Genomic DNA, 14,505 nt, shown 5'->3' on the forward strand with positions numbered 1-14,505 from the left:
ATGAATCACCAACACTAACCCATGGGCCACAACACTAACAAAATAACAAATAGATTATCCCCTAAAGAGGAAATAATCTCTCCACACTAGCCAGGGGATCTCAGCCGTCTGAAAACTGATCGTGGGTGCTGAAGGATCGCGATAAACAATCAGCGATGACATTCTCGGTTCCTTTCCGGTGGCGGCTTCATGTGTTTGCAGCCATCACAGGACGCTTGAGCACCAACATCCAATACAAAAGGGACCTTTGGAGACAGTAAAAATGTTAGTGTAGCTACCACAGCAGCAACTTTCTTATAAAAACAATGAGTTGCGAGGTTCGTGGTGAAGCTGGTCGGTTCCAGATGAGTAACAGGATTTTCCAAAGCCAACAGGTCATCCCAGGAGGAAGTGTGAGTAACTATGTTATCCAGATAAATGCTGCACAAAGGAAGTTCTGGCGCCACTAGATGGGTTTGGGTAACCTCATCCAGAACTGGAGTGATGGCAGCGGCTGCGCACACCGCGGCCTCACCGGGTGGTTGTGCAGTAGTCTGAGGAGACAGATATCTTTCCAACATGTTAACATTACAAACACAATTTTTCCTGCGACGGTCTGTGATGTTTTTAGCTACTGGTTTACACCAATTTCTCAGCAACACATCATTCTTAATAACATAACCAGTAGTTCCATTTATTTTCCCTCCAACATTCTCAAAGCAAACGGTCAGAGAGTCATCAGACCGTTGCTCCACCTCCAAAGAAGCAGGACTTAAGGGGAAAATGTTTGGCGACACATCTTTATTCGTGACCGGAAGAGTAGAAGATGGTGATTTACCGAGACTAGAAACGTCACACTGAGAACCATCAAACAAACTGGAGACATCCAAGATCTCATGTGCTCTCTTAGCTTGAGATCGGGTACACACACAAGCGGGGAGCACTCCTGCGGAAGTCTCCTCACACTCTCCGGGTGCGATGTTCTCTTTCACCACTGGGGGAGGAATGACCGCACCTCCAGCCAAGTCGTTCCCTAAAAGAAGAGCTACACCTTCCACAGGCAAGGAAGGGCAGACTGCTACTTCACACGACCCAGTAAAAAGTCCACTCCTTAAGTAAATCCTGTGAAGCGGGCGAGAAACAGGCACAGCATTTACTCCAGCCAACAACACGGAAGAGCCGGTAGAGCTCAAGTCATCAAATGGCAACACTTTCTGTGAAATTAACGTCTGAGAAGCCCCAGTGTCTCTTAAAATCTTAACAGGGGTCAGCTTTTCACAGCTTTCTGTAAGAGACACTTGTCCTTCTGATATGAAAGGACCAAAACCACGGTTATTTTCTCCCGACTTGGAGACAAAACCCACGGGCTGCGCAGCAGACCCTCTTTTTTCATTCCTCCGCTTGAGGATTACACAATCTCTCGCGACATGCCCCACCAGGTGGCAATAATAACAGCGAGGTTTCTGACGAGGAGGAGGAGAAGGAGAGTTTCTAAAAGGTGTTACTGACACCGGGCGAGCAGATTCACCCTGATGAACACCACCAACACGGTGCGTCAACACAAACTCATCCGCCAGTAGGGCGGCTGAGGAGAGAGAAGAGACTTGTCTTTCATTTAAATATAATGCCAACCTCTCTGGCAAACACTTCTTAAATTCCTCCAGGAGAATTAGCTCTTTAAGATCCTGTAGAGTTTCAACCTTTGAGGCAAGGATCCATTTCTCAAACATCAGAGCCTTTTCTCTAGAGAACTCAACATAAGTTTGCGTGGAGAGTTTTACATGCTGTGACCGGAACTTCTGACGATAGGCTTCAGGAACCAACTCATAAGCAACAAGAACAGCAGCTTTTACTTTATTATAATCCATGCTGTCAGATAAAGAAAGAGAAGCAATTACCTCTTGAGCCTTTCCGGTTAACTTACACTGCAGCATAGTGGACCACACCTCTTGGGGCCAGTCTAAAGCAGCAGCCAGACGCTCGAATGTAGCGAAGTAGCTGTCAACCTCGCTCTCCCGGAAAGTCGGCACCAGAACAAGGCACTTGCTGATGTCACACTCGTTTCTCTGTTTGTCCATGGACCTCTCGTGCTCATAGTCTGTAGTAGAAGAAGCACCTCCTCTTGCTTGGTATTCCAACTCCATACGTTTCAGTTTTAACTTTGTTTCAGCCTCGATCTCACAGCGGCGGATCTCCAGTTCGATTTTCTGCAATCGGGACTTTTCCTCAGCCTCGTATTTCATGCGGGCCAGCCTGAGACGAAGACGTGCATTCTCCATACTAGCAGCAGAGGAAGTGGGGGATAAACTCTCTCCTGTGAGCGGCGTCTGCCGCGAAAGAGCGTCCTGTTCATCTGGGACAGAAGGGCGCTCGTGTGCAGCACCCACAGGAACGGAAGTAGCAGCTTTCACAGTCTGTCCATCCTCCATGTCCTGTTTCAGGGGCAAATCCGAAGAGTCACTGAAAGGAGGTTGTAACAAACCTTCCTTTTCCAACGCGGCCATCACAGAATCCTTTAAGTCCTTTTTCAGCAGGTTCTGGATGCCTTGGAGACCGAGGTGTACAGCCAACTCTGCCAGTTCGGTCCTTTTGAAGCTTTCGACCTGGTCCCGAGAAGGGGCAGCCAGAAACTCCTTTAAATTAAACATGCTCACGTTAGCACAAAAATCAGCAATAAAAACACGGGTACTCAAATCACACCACCAATCACGTTAACGTAACAAATAAATTAATAACAAAATAATATCCCGGACGAGCCCCCAATATGTTACGACCTCAGCCTGGTCTAGGTTCAGGGAGGCCTAACACAGGAACGTGAGAAAAGAAAAGAAACAATCTGACACCAAGTCACAATCAAAAGAAAGTCCTTTTATTAACTAAGGGTGTCCCTAAGGGAGAAAAAACCTGTTTAATGAAAATAGGAGTTTGATTTAGGCTGCAGGAACAAATGCTGAGGGCTTAAAGTAACTAAAGGAGCAAATAACAATGGGAACGGAAACTCACTGGTTCTGAAAATAAACCAGGAACAACGGAGCTTGCCCGGAGGCCTTACCAAAAGGTCCACTGGTGAACCAACTCACCCACGCAACAGTCAACTCTGTTAAGAGCAAAGAAAACCGGAGCTCAACCGGTTTTCTTATGCGGGTGGAAATTAAACCAGCCAGGGGCAACCGTCCACAAGTTCTCCAACACAAGCAATCTTTCACTCCAATCCTCTCTCCAGTCCTCTCTCTGTCAGCCTCAATCCTCTCTCTCGCTCTCCCTCGCTCTCGCAGCCTCTGAGCAGCGCTGATCTTTATCTGCTCCAGCTGGGTGATTCCTGATGGGAGTCAGCTGCATAGAGTGAAGCCAGGGAGCTGGGCGCTCTCCATGGTCCTGAAAATGGTGCAGGAATAAGGGTGCGGAGTAGAAGCTGAGTGCTGGAGAACTCAGGGTCCGTAACAGTGAATTTGGAAATATTTGCTCTTGATTGCCTAAGGGAAACAGAATATTTCAGGGGAACATAATTTCCCACAACACCTGTTTCACGTGGATGAGAGCAACTTGGATGTGGAAAAAGAAAATGATCATTTATGGAGCGATCACTGGCAGTGCCATGGCTGGCTAAGGAGGATTAGCGAGCTGGTGACACACTACGGAGATCAAGTAAACAATGCTGACTTTTTGCCACCAGCTAGTATGCTGAGTAAAAACTGAGAACTAACTGAAGGAGACTTACATCCACAGTTAACATTTGAGAAGAAGCCCTCGTAGAAGCACGTCTGTAACGTGTGGAGAAATTCATCGCTGTCAGTAATGTGTTTGTGGAGATCACGTAAACAATGCGAATTTAGCCACTGGCTATTAAACGAGCTCTGGGGTGTGTTGGGAGATGGCAGACTGCATGAACGAAGAGAACGAACACACAAAAGAGAGGAGTATTGAGTTGAAGAACTTTGGAACTGACGCGTTGGGACTGGACCGGGAGTTCTGATACGAAGAAAAGACGAATGAGCAACTTGAGGGGATCTTAACATATACAGCTTCCGGACATGATGACGACCTTTCAAATTTTATGTGTCCTTGGATTTCATTGTTTATAATTCAAACTAACAAGTACAGCAATAGTGTAGCTAGTCTCTTCTACTTCTTAGTTGAATTATCAGACTTCATGCTTCCAGGGCGCACTGCTGCCCTCTGCTGGTTCTTTCAGGTTACAGTCATAGTCCAAACGCACAAAGCGGAGCTCGTATGTCCCGAAACAGCTACTGTATTTTAAGATGGTGGTTTACCATGGAGCGTTGAACACAGTTTATGTATTTAAAAATGTAAAATTTCAAGCTAAAAGGAATATTTAGAAATTACGTTGGTGAGAAAAGGACAAGTTTGTGAACTGGAAACACAGGGTTTATAGTAAACAGGTAAATTTATTACACACTGGAACACACTTAAGGATTTGAGCCATTTAGAAATATTTTCAATATTTGCTATATTTAAACATGGCTATCTGTGGGAAAAATAATCTGTCCTGTTTGTGCGTGTGTGCAGCGGAGAGGGACTTAAAGGGGGTCTCATCCAGGGAGTAATTCAATAGGTATCTGCCACTGCCTCCAAAAACTAACAATGTCAGATCTTTAACAATTTGGTGAGTGGGGACTCCACAAGTGAGAAGTGGTTTTATGTAACTTTCCCTTTTTGTGACTAAACAAAAGAGGAAGATTTTTAACCCTTTAGCTTGTTTTAGGCATATAAATCATTAACCAAATACTGACCGAAAGTTATTGGATACATGTTTACATTCAGAGTGTATAAAGAGGCAATAGTGACCCATAAAGCAGTACAAAGTATGTAAAAAGTCAGGTGTTCATAAAATGTCCTCTTTAAAGTTTATTATTCTGTATAACTCACATCTAGATTTGTTCTGGTAACACCTTGGAGAAAAGATGTCCATGGTAGCATAACAGTAAGGGAGGATCTTGAGCTTCTATAACAAACCTAAAGAAAACATAGATAACCAATGAAGAGATTTGGTGGGACATCAGAGGTCTAACACTCCTCTAATGATGGTAGAAGAAGAACATGAACTCTGCTTTCCACAACTCCTCAATGACTCCTGCAAGAAAATAGAGCATTCTTATTTTGAAAATATCTTTATGTCATTTATACTTTGTTTTATTTCTCTGATCACTGTACTTCTCAACTTGCTGCTAATCATCTCAATATCTCATTTCCGGTAACTTTTTATTTTATCTTTTAATTCAACTGATTTATTGAAATAGAGCTAGGCAAGGACACAACCTAAATATAACCAAGTTGCAGAAAGAAAACGTTGATGTTCATTTTTAATACAAAAAAATTGTTAAGAGAGAATAAAATGAAATTTTGAATAAATAAAAATAACTACAATTTTTCTCCAGGCAGCTCCAGACCTCCACCAACCTCCTCCTCCTCTCCCTGGCTGTCTCAGATTTCTTTGTGGGCTTTCTACTTTTATTTCAGATTATGCTGATAGATGGATGCTGGTATCTTGGTGACCTCATGTGTATTTTATATTTCATTTTAGATGTATTTATTACTGCTGCTTCAGTGGGAAATATGGTGCTCATATCTATTGACCGTTATGTGGCTATATGTGATCCTCTACATTATCCCACAAAAGTCACAGTGAAAAGAATTCAAGTTTGTATTTCACTCTGTTGGATCTGTTCTCTTTGTTATTCCATTGTGTTTTGGAGTGATAATCTGAAACAGCCAGGCAGGTTTAGTTCCTGCTCTGGAGAGTGTATTGTTATTGTTGGCTTTATTGAACAATTTGTAAGTCTTTTTTTAACCTTTGTTATTCCCATAACTGTCATCATTCTGCTCTATCTCAGAGTGTTTGTGGTGGCTGTGTCACAGGTTCAGGCCATGCGTTCTCATGTTGCAGCTTCCTCACAAAAACATTCAGGGACAGTTATTATCCAGAAATCTGAGCTGAAAGCAGCCAGGACTCTGGGGGTTGTTGTGGTTGCGTTTTTGATGTGCCTGTGTCCATATTATTGTGTCATACTTACAGCTCAGAGCACTAAACTCAATAATTTATCAGCTTTGTTTTTTGTATGTTTATTTTACTTTAATTCTTGTCTCAACCCCATGATCTATGCTCTTCTCTATCCCTGGTTTAGAAAAGCTATAAGACTTATTGTTACACTTCATGTACTGAAGTCTGGCTCAGCTGATTTCAGAATACTGTAAAGTAAAACTAAGATGGTTATTAGATGCTAAAAAAAGAATAAAATCTGATGCTCATGAGTTATTCTGCAGTGTGTGTGTGTGTGTGTGTGTGTGTGTGTGTGTGTGTGTGTGTGTGTGTGTGTGTGTGTGTGTGTGTGTGTGTGTGAGAGACCACTGTCCAACCAGAGTCCCATTTCCTCAGGAGGTGTTTGGGGTTATCTAGGTTGGACCAGTGCCACCCTAACAGCAAGCTTGGACATCCACGTGACCCCCTTGCTGAGGGCAGAACCTAAGGGCCAGAATATACTTGCTTATAATCATGCGTACAAGTGCGTATCATGGTTACCTTGTGTAAACTGCATTTGTTTTAAGTGTTTGTGCGCAACATTACTGCCACACATTGACAAGCTGCAATGTGTGAGGGGGAGTTGACAAAACAAGCACGATATCCTTAGCCTGACCTGCCAGACTTGCCCTCTGTTTAATTCTGCACAGAGAAAGAGTCTGGTAACTCACAGGCAGAGAGGCACTTGAGGGGCTGGACTAGACAGTTAAAAAATAACCAGTCAGAAAAAAGGCGGAAATGCCCACTGGAAATGTACCGCGCAACGCTGTAGTTTTTTTAGCTGTGGTCAAAAATGGCATGTAGGAAAGAGCTGCAGTGAACACCGCTTCATTCACCATGTTTACGAGAATCCCGCATTGTGGTGTGTGATGTACGCTGCTCAGTGCTGACTAGCTCGGTCAAGGGGTGGGGTTATTTGAATAGGAGAGTTCCCAGCCCCGTGCTTCCCATAAGGAAGCAGTCATTCACCCATTCATACACACACACACACACACACACACACACACACACACACACCCTGGTAGTGATGGCCTGTGGAAGGAGCTGTAGAGAAGTAGCCTCGGCTACCCTGGGGCAGACTGACAGAATAATTGATCAGAGCTTTTATAAGTTCATCAACTCTTTTAGAAAAACCTGTTTTATTTGATCATTTTAACGCTTTTGAATATACTGCAGCTGCTTTTAGCATTCCTCAGATTTTATGTGCCACTGTTTGCAGGCCTCCTGAACAGAGTGCACCTTTTATTCAAGAGTTTTCCAACTTTCAACAATTTTGCACAACTTTTTTGATGCAATTATTTTAGCTGGTGATTTTAATCTGCACATGGATAACCTTTTAGACCCTTCAGCCACAGATGTTTCGAACATCTTGAACAATTTAGATTTTACCCAACATTTCACGCAGCCGACTCACAACAGAGGACACATCCTGGACTAGGTCATCACGTATGGTCTGTCCACTGGTGTGTCCTCTGAGGTCGACCTGGTTGTGTCCAATCATTATTGAGTGTTTTTTAACATCACCAGCGTTATCCAGCGTGGGTCCTCTGTGAGAAATGTAAGGAAGTGTCATCTAAACCCTGAAGTGGCTGCTGGCTTTCTTGAAGCTTTTAACAATATCCCTCCAAGTAACGTCTCTGCCCCTTGTGATGCCATTATCAATGATTTTAACAGAAGACTTGAGGCAGCTCTCTGCTTGCTCCACTCAAAACCAAAAATATACAGTCAAATCATACCTCACCCTGAGGAAACCGCAGAAAGGCAGAGAGGAGAGGGAGGAAAAACAAGATAATAAATCATCAGATATATACTACTAAAAACATACAATAATGCTGTAAGAAACTGATTTTTTTTGTTCTTTTTTAAAACACAGAAAAGGTTTCTTTTTTACCTTGCTGGCAGTTTCATTTACCGGCTGTAAACTTCCTCAGAACTGACGCTGATGGTGGCGTCCCTTCCTTCTCTGTTTATACGAAACTGTCAGCAAGGTAAAAAAGAAACCTTTTCTGTGTTTTCAAAAAGAACAAAAAATGCAGTTTGAAACTAAACACAGCAAGAACATACCAAAAATGCTGTAAACAATTCAAGAAATGCATATCTTTTCTAAATTTATTTTGAGCCTGAGAGGGTTAACGGTCTTGGGCCTCCATATTTCTCAGAACTGCTTTAACCGTACGAGCCTGTTATCCTTAAAGTCAGGACACACACTCACGGCGAGGCGTCTTTTCATTAATACGGCCCTACACAACAAGATTTATAAATTTACATTTACATTCACATCGAGAAGAGCCAGCTGAGGTGGCTCGGCATCTGATTAGGATGCCTTCTAGACTCCTGGTATCACTTTACAATAAGGATTACATCAAGATCAAACAGGGATGTTAAATCACTGTGATGTTGCAAATTATCTGCATCCTTCGTGAAGTTTACAATAGTGAGTCTACAGGCACTACATTCATCTGGGATTCATTCCTTATTGCTTTCATAGATAACTACCTGTTAGTCTCTGAATAAGGCTGCTGGGTATTTACCAGTAAGTATTGGTTACGTATTAGTCCCTGAAAAAAGACTGATGAGTGTTTTCACCAGTAACTACTGGTTAACTACCTTTTCTACCCTGCTTCATTACTCATTACCCCCAACGTTGTTCCCTAGTAGCAAAGCACAATTTTGCGTACCTTATTGTAAAGTGTTACCAGACCCTTTCCTGGTGAGATTTTCCAGGAAATGTATGTGTGTGTATATATATATATATATATATATATATATATATATATATATATATATATATATATATATATATATATATATATATATATATATATATATATATTGCACAACAGAAAGGAATGGTTATTATAGTGCTAAGTAAGCATTTTTTTTTACAAAACTCCCCAAAACAGCTGTTCTGTAGTCTAAGCCTGTATCTATGGCAAGCCAAATGAGCATTTATTCTGATATCAGGATATCAGCCAGAATTGTCATGAACATGTAAGCCATTTCTGTCCACTAGTTAACTAGTTAGACATGTTTGTGTCAACTAGTTAAATATCGAGGGTGAAAATGTGCCCACTAGTTAACTAGTGACAGCAGAAATGCGCACTAGTTAACTAGTGAACACATTTAGGCTTCAGTAGTTAACTAGTTGACACAAAAACTGCTCACTAGTTAACTAGTAAAAGCAGAAATGCATAGCAGTCAGCTACTTGAAGGTATTTGTCTCACTAGTTAACTAGTGAGGGTCAAAATGTGCACACTAGTTAACTTGTGGTAGACATAAATGTGCACTAGTTAACTAGTGAACATATTTTGGCTTCACTAGTTAACTAGTTGACACATAAATGGCTCACTAGTTAACTAGTAAAGACCAAAATGCATACCAGTCAGCTAGTTGAAGGTTTTTGTGTCTCACTAGTTAACTAGTGATGGCCAAAATGTGCACACTAGTTAACTTGTGGTAGACATAAATGTGCACTAGTTAACTAGTGAACACATTTTGGCTTCACTAGTTAACTAGTTGTCACATAAATGGCTCACTAGTTAACTAGTAAAGGCCAAAGTGCATACCAGTCAGCTAGTTGAAGGTTTTTTGTGTCTCACTAGTTAACTATTGATGGCCAAAATGTGCACACTAGTTAACTAGTGAAGGCTTAACTCCTAACTAGTTAACTAGTTGGAGTAGGTCAGTGCCACTAGTTAACTAGTGAACCATTAATGGCTCACTAGCTAGCTAGTTGATGGCAGCAGGCTCACTAGTTACCTAGTTGATGCATCCATTGTCCAAACTAGTTAACTAGTGAGGACATAAATGTATACTAGTAAACTAGTTCAAGTCTACATTCACACTAGCTAGCTAGTTGCGCAGAACTCTAATTAGGAGGCGGAGAATTTCTCAAATTAAGACTCTCTATTGGCTCCCTGTGTCAAAATAAAATATGACAACCAATCACAGTGCGGAATTTCGTAAAATCCCACCCCAAACATTTGCATGCGGCACACAAGTTAACATGCTGGCCAGAGGAACCTCAGCTAGTGAACTAGTAGTGGCTTCAGTGTGACACTTACATGTAAACTTGTGAAGGCAGAACTGCTCACTAGTTAACTAGAGAGGGTACAAATGTCCACTAGTTAACTAGTGAGGTGCAAAATAAGTGTCACTAGTTCACTAGTGGGCCCCAAATCGCCCACAAGTTAACTAGTAAGGTGCGGATATGCTCACTAGTTAACTAGTGAGGTGCAGATTTGCTCACTAGTTAACTAGTGCGCCCTAAAGCGCCCACTAGTTAACTAGTAAGGTGCAAAAAAGCATCACTAGTTAACTTGTAAAGTGCAGATATGCTCACTAGTTAACTAGTGGGCCCCAAAATGTCAACAAGTTAACTTGTAGGGTGCGGATTTGCTCACTAGTTAACTAGTGAGGCACATATATGCTCACTAGTTAACTAGTGATGTGCGGATTTGCTCACTAGTTAACTAGTGAGGTGCAGATTTGCTCACTAGTTAACTAGTGTGCCCTAAAGCGCCCACTAGTTAACTAGTAATGTGCAAAAAAGCATCACTAGTTAACTTGTAAAGTGCAGATATGTTCACTAGTTAACTAGTGGGCCCCAAAATGCCAACTAGTTAACTAGTAGGGTGCGGATTTGCTCACTAGTTAACTAGTGAGGCACAGATATGCTCACTAGTTAACTAGTGAAGTGCGGATTTGCTTACTAGCTAACTAGTGAGGCGCGGATTTGCTCACTAGTTAACTAGTGAAGTGCGGATTTGCTCACTAGTTAACTAGTGAGGTGCGGATTTGCTCACTAGTTAACTAGTGAGGTGCGGATTTGCTCACTAGTTAACTAGTGAGGTGCAGATATGCTCACTAGTTAACTAGTGAGGTGCAGATATGCTCACTAGTTAACTAGTGCGCACAAGACGCACACTAGTTGCTGTTTTTGGAGCAATCTAGTTTACTTGTTATGTAAAAATGTGTTCTTACTAGTTAACTAGTGACAAATTTACCTTCACTAGTTAACTAGTTGACATATTTGGCCTTTCTAGTTCACTTGTAATGGGACAGGAAGCACTCACTAGTTAACTAGTGAGCATATCTGCATTATAATTTTTTCTCACTAGCTTATAGAGGGCAAACTGAGCCTTACATGTTAAGTAGTGAACACAAAACACTGTCACTAGTTAACTAGCTGCAGAAAAATGCCCCTAAAAGTAGTAAATTTGTGGAATTTGAATAAATACACACTTGGCTGGCATTCTGTGTAACATGTTAACTAGTTCGACGCTGTACTGCTCACTAGTTAGCTAGTGAGCAAATCCGGCCTTTACATGCAAATGAAGAAATGCAGAACAGCAATGTGATTGGTCCATTTAGGACTGAGAAACAGAGAAAGTATGGCGGACTCTGTTCAGGCTGTTCTAAGAGAAAATTTGATAAACTAAGATCGTTTGAGCACATAAATATGTTTTGACGATATTTGTAGCGAGAAAGTTGTGGTGTATTGCTGTAATCTTTGTTCAGTTAACGTGTGCAGTCTTTAGTTTTCAGTTATTAGTCTGAAAAAGCCTGGAGGCGGAAGGCAGCGGCAGACAGCATGTCTGTTTCTGTTGACAGGAAAGTGCAGAAACTCCGCAGAAATCTCCGTCAGATATATTGTTTCACATTTGTACGGAAGCGACAAGTTTATAATAATAAAAAAGGCTCTATTTTACATACGTTGCTGTAAAGCCTGCCAGCACTCATAGTGTTTTAAAGGTATGAATTTGCGAAGAGATTTTGCTCCTAGTGCTGTTGGTCTAGTGACTAACGCGTTTGGTTGCAATGGTAAAGGTCGCGGGTTCGATCCTGGTTCATTCACTTTAGTTTTGTACATTATTTCACTTCTTTTCTTTTGCATAATTTTTGTATTTATGTCAACAAGAAACAAAATACGTAACGGATTAGTGGGCAGAGTTACACACACACACACACACACACACACACACACACACACACACACACACACACACACACACACACACAAAACATGTAAACAAGTATTTTATGAGTATGAATCTGATTACTGCCGACAGTCGATATTTAAGCATGTGTGTCCCCCTTCCTCAATCCATCCTCGCAAAATAAAATCATCGGCACAGCACAGCAGGCTTTCTCTTGATCCAGAACTAGCACTTCGAAATTGATCATGTCCGCGGCCATCTGCTGCACAATCAGCTGCTCGCATCGCGGGAAACATTGAAAACAGCTTCATGAACTGAGACACAACAGGGTTAACATCGACAAAAAAATCCACAAATAAATCTAAATAATTAATGCCATTTCCGTCTTTTTCGTTGAAATATACAAATAGCAGATCATAAATCTAGAGCAGAAAAAGCTGCTGCAGGAAGCAGGGTCTGTAGTTATTCATGCACCAATTCATCAATGTGATTATTGATCAAGATCAGGTAAACTGATATTAATGTTGCAACATTTCATTTGATCATCTGAATGATACCATACAACTGAATGACCTGTTGAGTCTCTGCATATTCAGGTATTTACTACGGAAAACAAACAACAGCAGGCAGCAGCAGGACTCCCCATGTTATTTCTCGGGTCGCTGGCCCGCGGTCGTCGGGGCCGCTGCGTTCAGCTCTTAGCCGGGAAGCCCTCGTTCGGCTGCGTGGGCTGCTTCACCGTGGACCAGCTCCCAGCAGCCGCTGGTCGGGAGAAACGCTCTGGCTGCAGCTCCGATCAGACCCTACCAACACCTCGCCACAGACAGCACCGCATTAAAAGCCCACAATTACGACCCGCTCCCCAAAGTTACAGTTCTCAAGAACTGATGAACACATACATAACCCACAACAGCTATGAAATGTGTGTTATTTACGGCAAAAAGGAGATATTTTTCAAGCCGACGTGCCAATGTTAACCGCAGTTGGCTTGGAAATGTGCTGATTTTATTATTTTTGTCAATTAAAATCCCCCTTGTTTGCTCTTACGTTTTACGAAAACGCAATATTAATTAAAGCACGCTTTAGTGATCAGCATGTAAAGCAAAGAAGAAATGTGAACATTTCTACCCATTTCGAACCCATTTTAGTCCATTAATCTCCACAATAAATATCCAGACAGAGAATTTCTACGGCCTTGCTGTAAACTCCAATGTCACCCAGGACCAGTCTTAAAGAGACAACGCGCTTAAAGGGAAAGTGTGTAGATTTCTGGCAATAGGGGGTAGTAAATACCAAAGTCACTGCAAACAAGCTGTATTTTTTGTTCAAGTGAGGACCTTACTAACTAATGCTCATAAAGCCAACAAAACCCTCTGGACTCTAGCTGTAACTCTCAAATTAGGATATGAGATTAATGACTCTGGTTCACGCTCCAATACATTAATTGTTTGAGAAATGCATCTTTTTATGTTGAGTGCCATCCGCCAAATAACACACAAGAAAAGGAAGAAGAAGAGTGTTGTTGCACAGTTTTCAAAGGAGTCAAAAACCACCAGCAAAACCATAAATACAGCTAAATAAACATAGAATCCAACATGGCGTCCTCCAGAGAGTCTGACCCTCGCCTGTGTATTTTATTACTATGAAGGGTACATGAACTGATTAGGAACACAAGGTCATAGGGTCAAAGGTCAAGGTCGTGTGAGGTCATATATATATATATATATATATATATATATATATATATATATATCAAAAATTGCCTGAACGGGTTGAATGATTTTGACCAAATCAGAGGTGATAGCTCCCTATCAAAGGTAGATAAACTGATCAGGTCACAACCTCATAGGGTCAAAGGTAAAGGTCGTGTGAGGCCGTATATATGAAAATTTGGCTTTTGTGTGCAATATCTCCTGAATGGGTTGAAGGATTTTGACAAAATCAGAGGTCATAACTCCCTATCAAAGGTAAATAAACTCATCACATACACAAGCTCATAGGGTCAGAGGTCAGTGTCATGAGAGGTAATATATATGACCAGTCAGGCATATCCCACGACGCTCTGCATCGATTTGCAGGGCTTTCTTGTTTCTACAGAGTTTATGTAGGGTGCTGCTGGTTTGGGGTGTTATGTCAGCAGGCAGAGTTTATAGGAGTCTGACAGCTGTGGGGAAGAAACTGTTTCGGGACCTGGTAGTCTTAGTCCATAGGCTCCTGTAGCGCTTCCCAGAGGGCAGGAGGGTGAAGAGTCCATTCGATGGGTGACTGGAGTCTGATGGTTTTCCCTGCCCTTTTCAGACACCAAGAAAAAAGGAGAGTAACTTTATTTTGTTTGTGTGATTTTATTTTGTTGTGTGACTACTGGTTGCAGTTCCCTGTTCAATTGATTGCTGTTCCCTGTTAAATTTAAAAAAGAAAAAAGTCTAAAGTTTTGTTTTGACTGGAGAGAACTAAAAAAGGTTACACTGTCTTCTGGTACTAGCTCAAAATAACAAGTGGTGCTCGCTGCAGAACCACAAAGGCGGAGTTTTTGTAAAGGTTCCATATAA

At 41.8% G+C, this 14,505-nt stretch overlaps 1 protein-coding gene across 1 annotated transcript; it reads left to right on the forward strand.

Moving 5' to 3' along the window:
- The first annotated feature begins 4,236 nt into the window (after positions 1–4,236).
- On the forward strand, positions 4,237–6,233 carry LOC107374484 (trace amine-associated receptor 13c-like). Its single transcript, XM_054747181.2, has 2 exons — positions 4,237–5,191; positions 5,376–6,233. Exons 1-2 carry the CDS (start codon positions 5,019–5,021, stop codon positions 6,190–6,192), a joined length of 990 nt encoding a protein of 329 aa, XP_054603156.2. The 5' UTR covers positions 4,237–5,018; the 3' UTR covers positions 6,193–6,233.
- The last annotated feature ends 8,272 nt before the right edge of the window (positions 6,234–14,505 follow it).

This window comes from Nothobranchius furzeri, chromosome 6, assembly GCF_043380555.1.
Source record: "Nothobranchius furzeri strain GRZ-AD chromosome 6, NfurGRZ-RIMD1, whole genome shotgun sequence".
Classification (NCBI taxonomy): domain Eukaryota; kingdom Metazoa; phylum Chordata; class Actinopteri; order Cyprinodontiformes; family Nothobranchiidae; genus Nothobranchius; species Nothobranchius furzeri.

What these genes read in the sequence shown, in the direction of transcription:
- LOC107374484 (XM_054747181.2), top strand. Translation starts at nt 5,019, where the DNA reads ATGATGGTAGAAGAAGAACATGAACTCTGCTTTCCACAACTCCTCAAT. An exon ending in ATCTCAATATCTCATTTCCG is followed by an intron (nt 5,192 to 5,375) that starts GTAACTTTTTAT and finishes ATTTTTCTCCAG; the next exon opens with GCAGCTCCAGACCTCCACCA.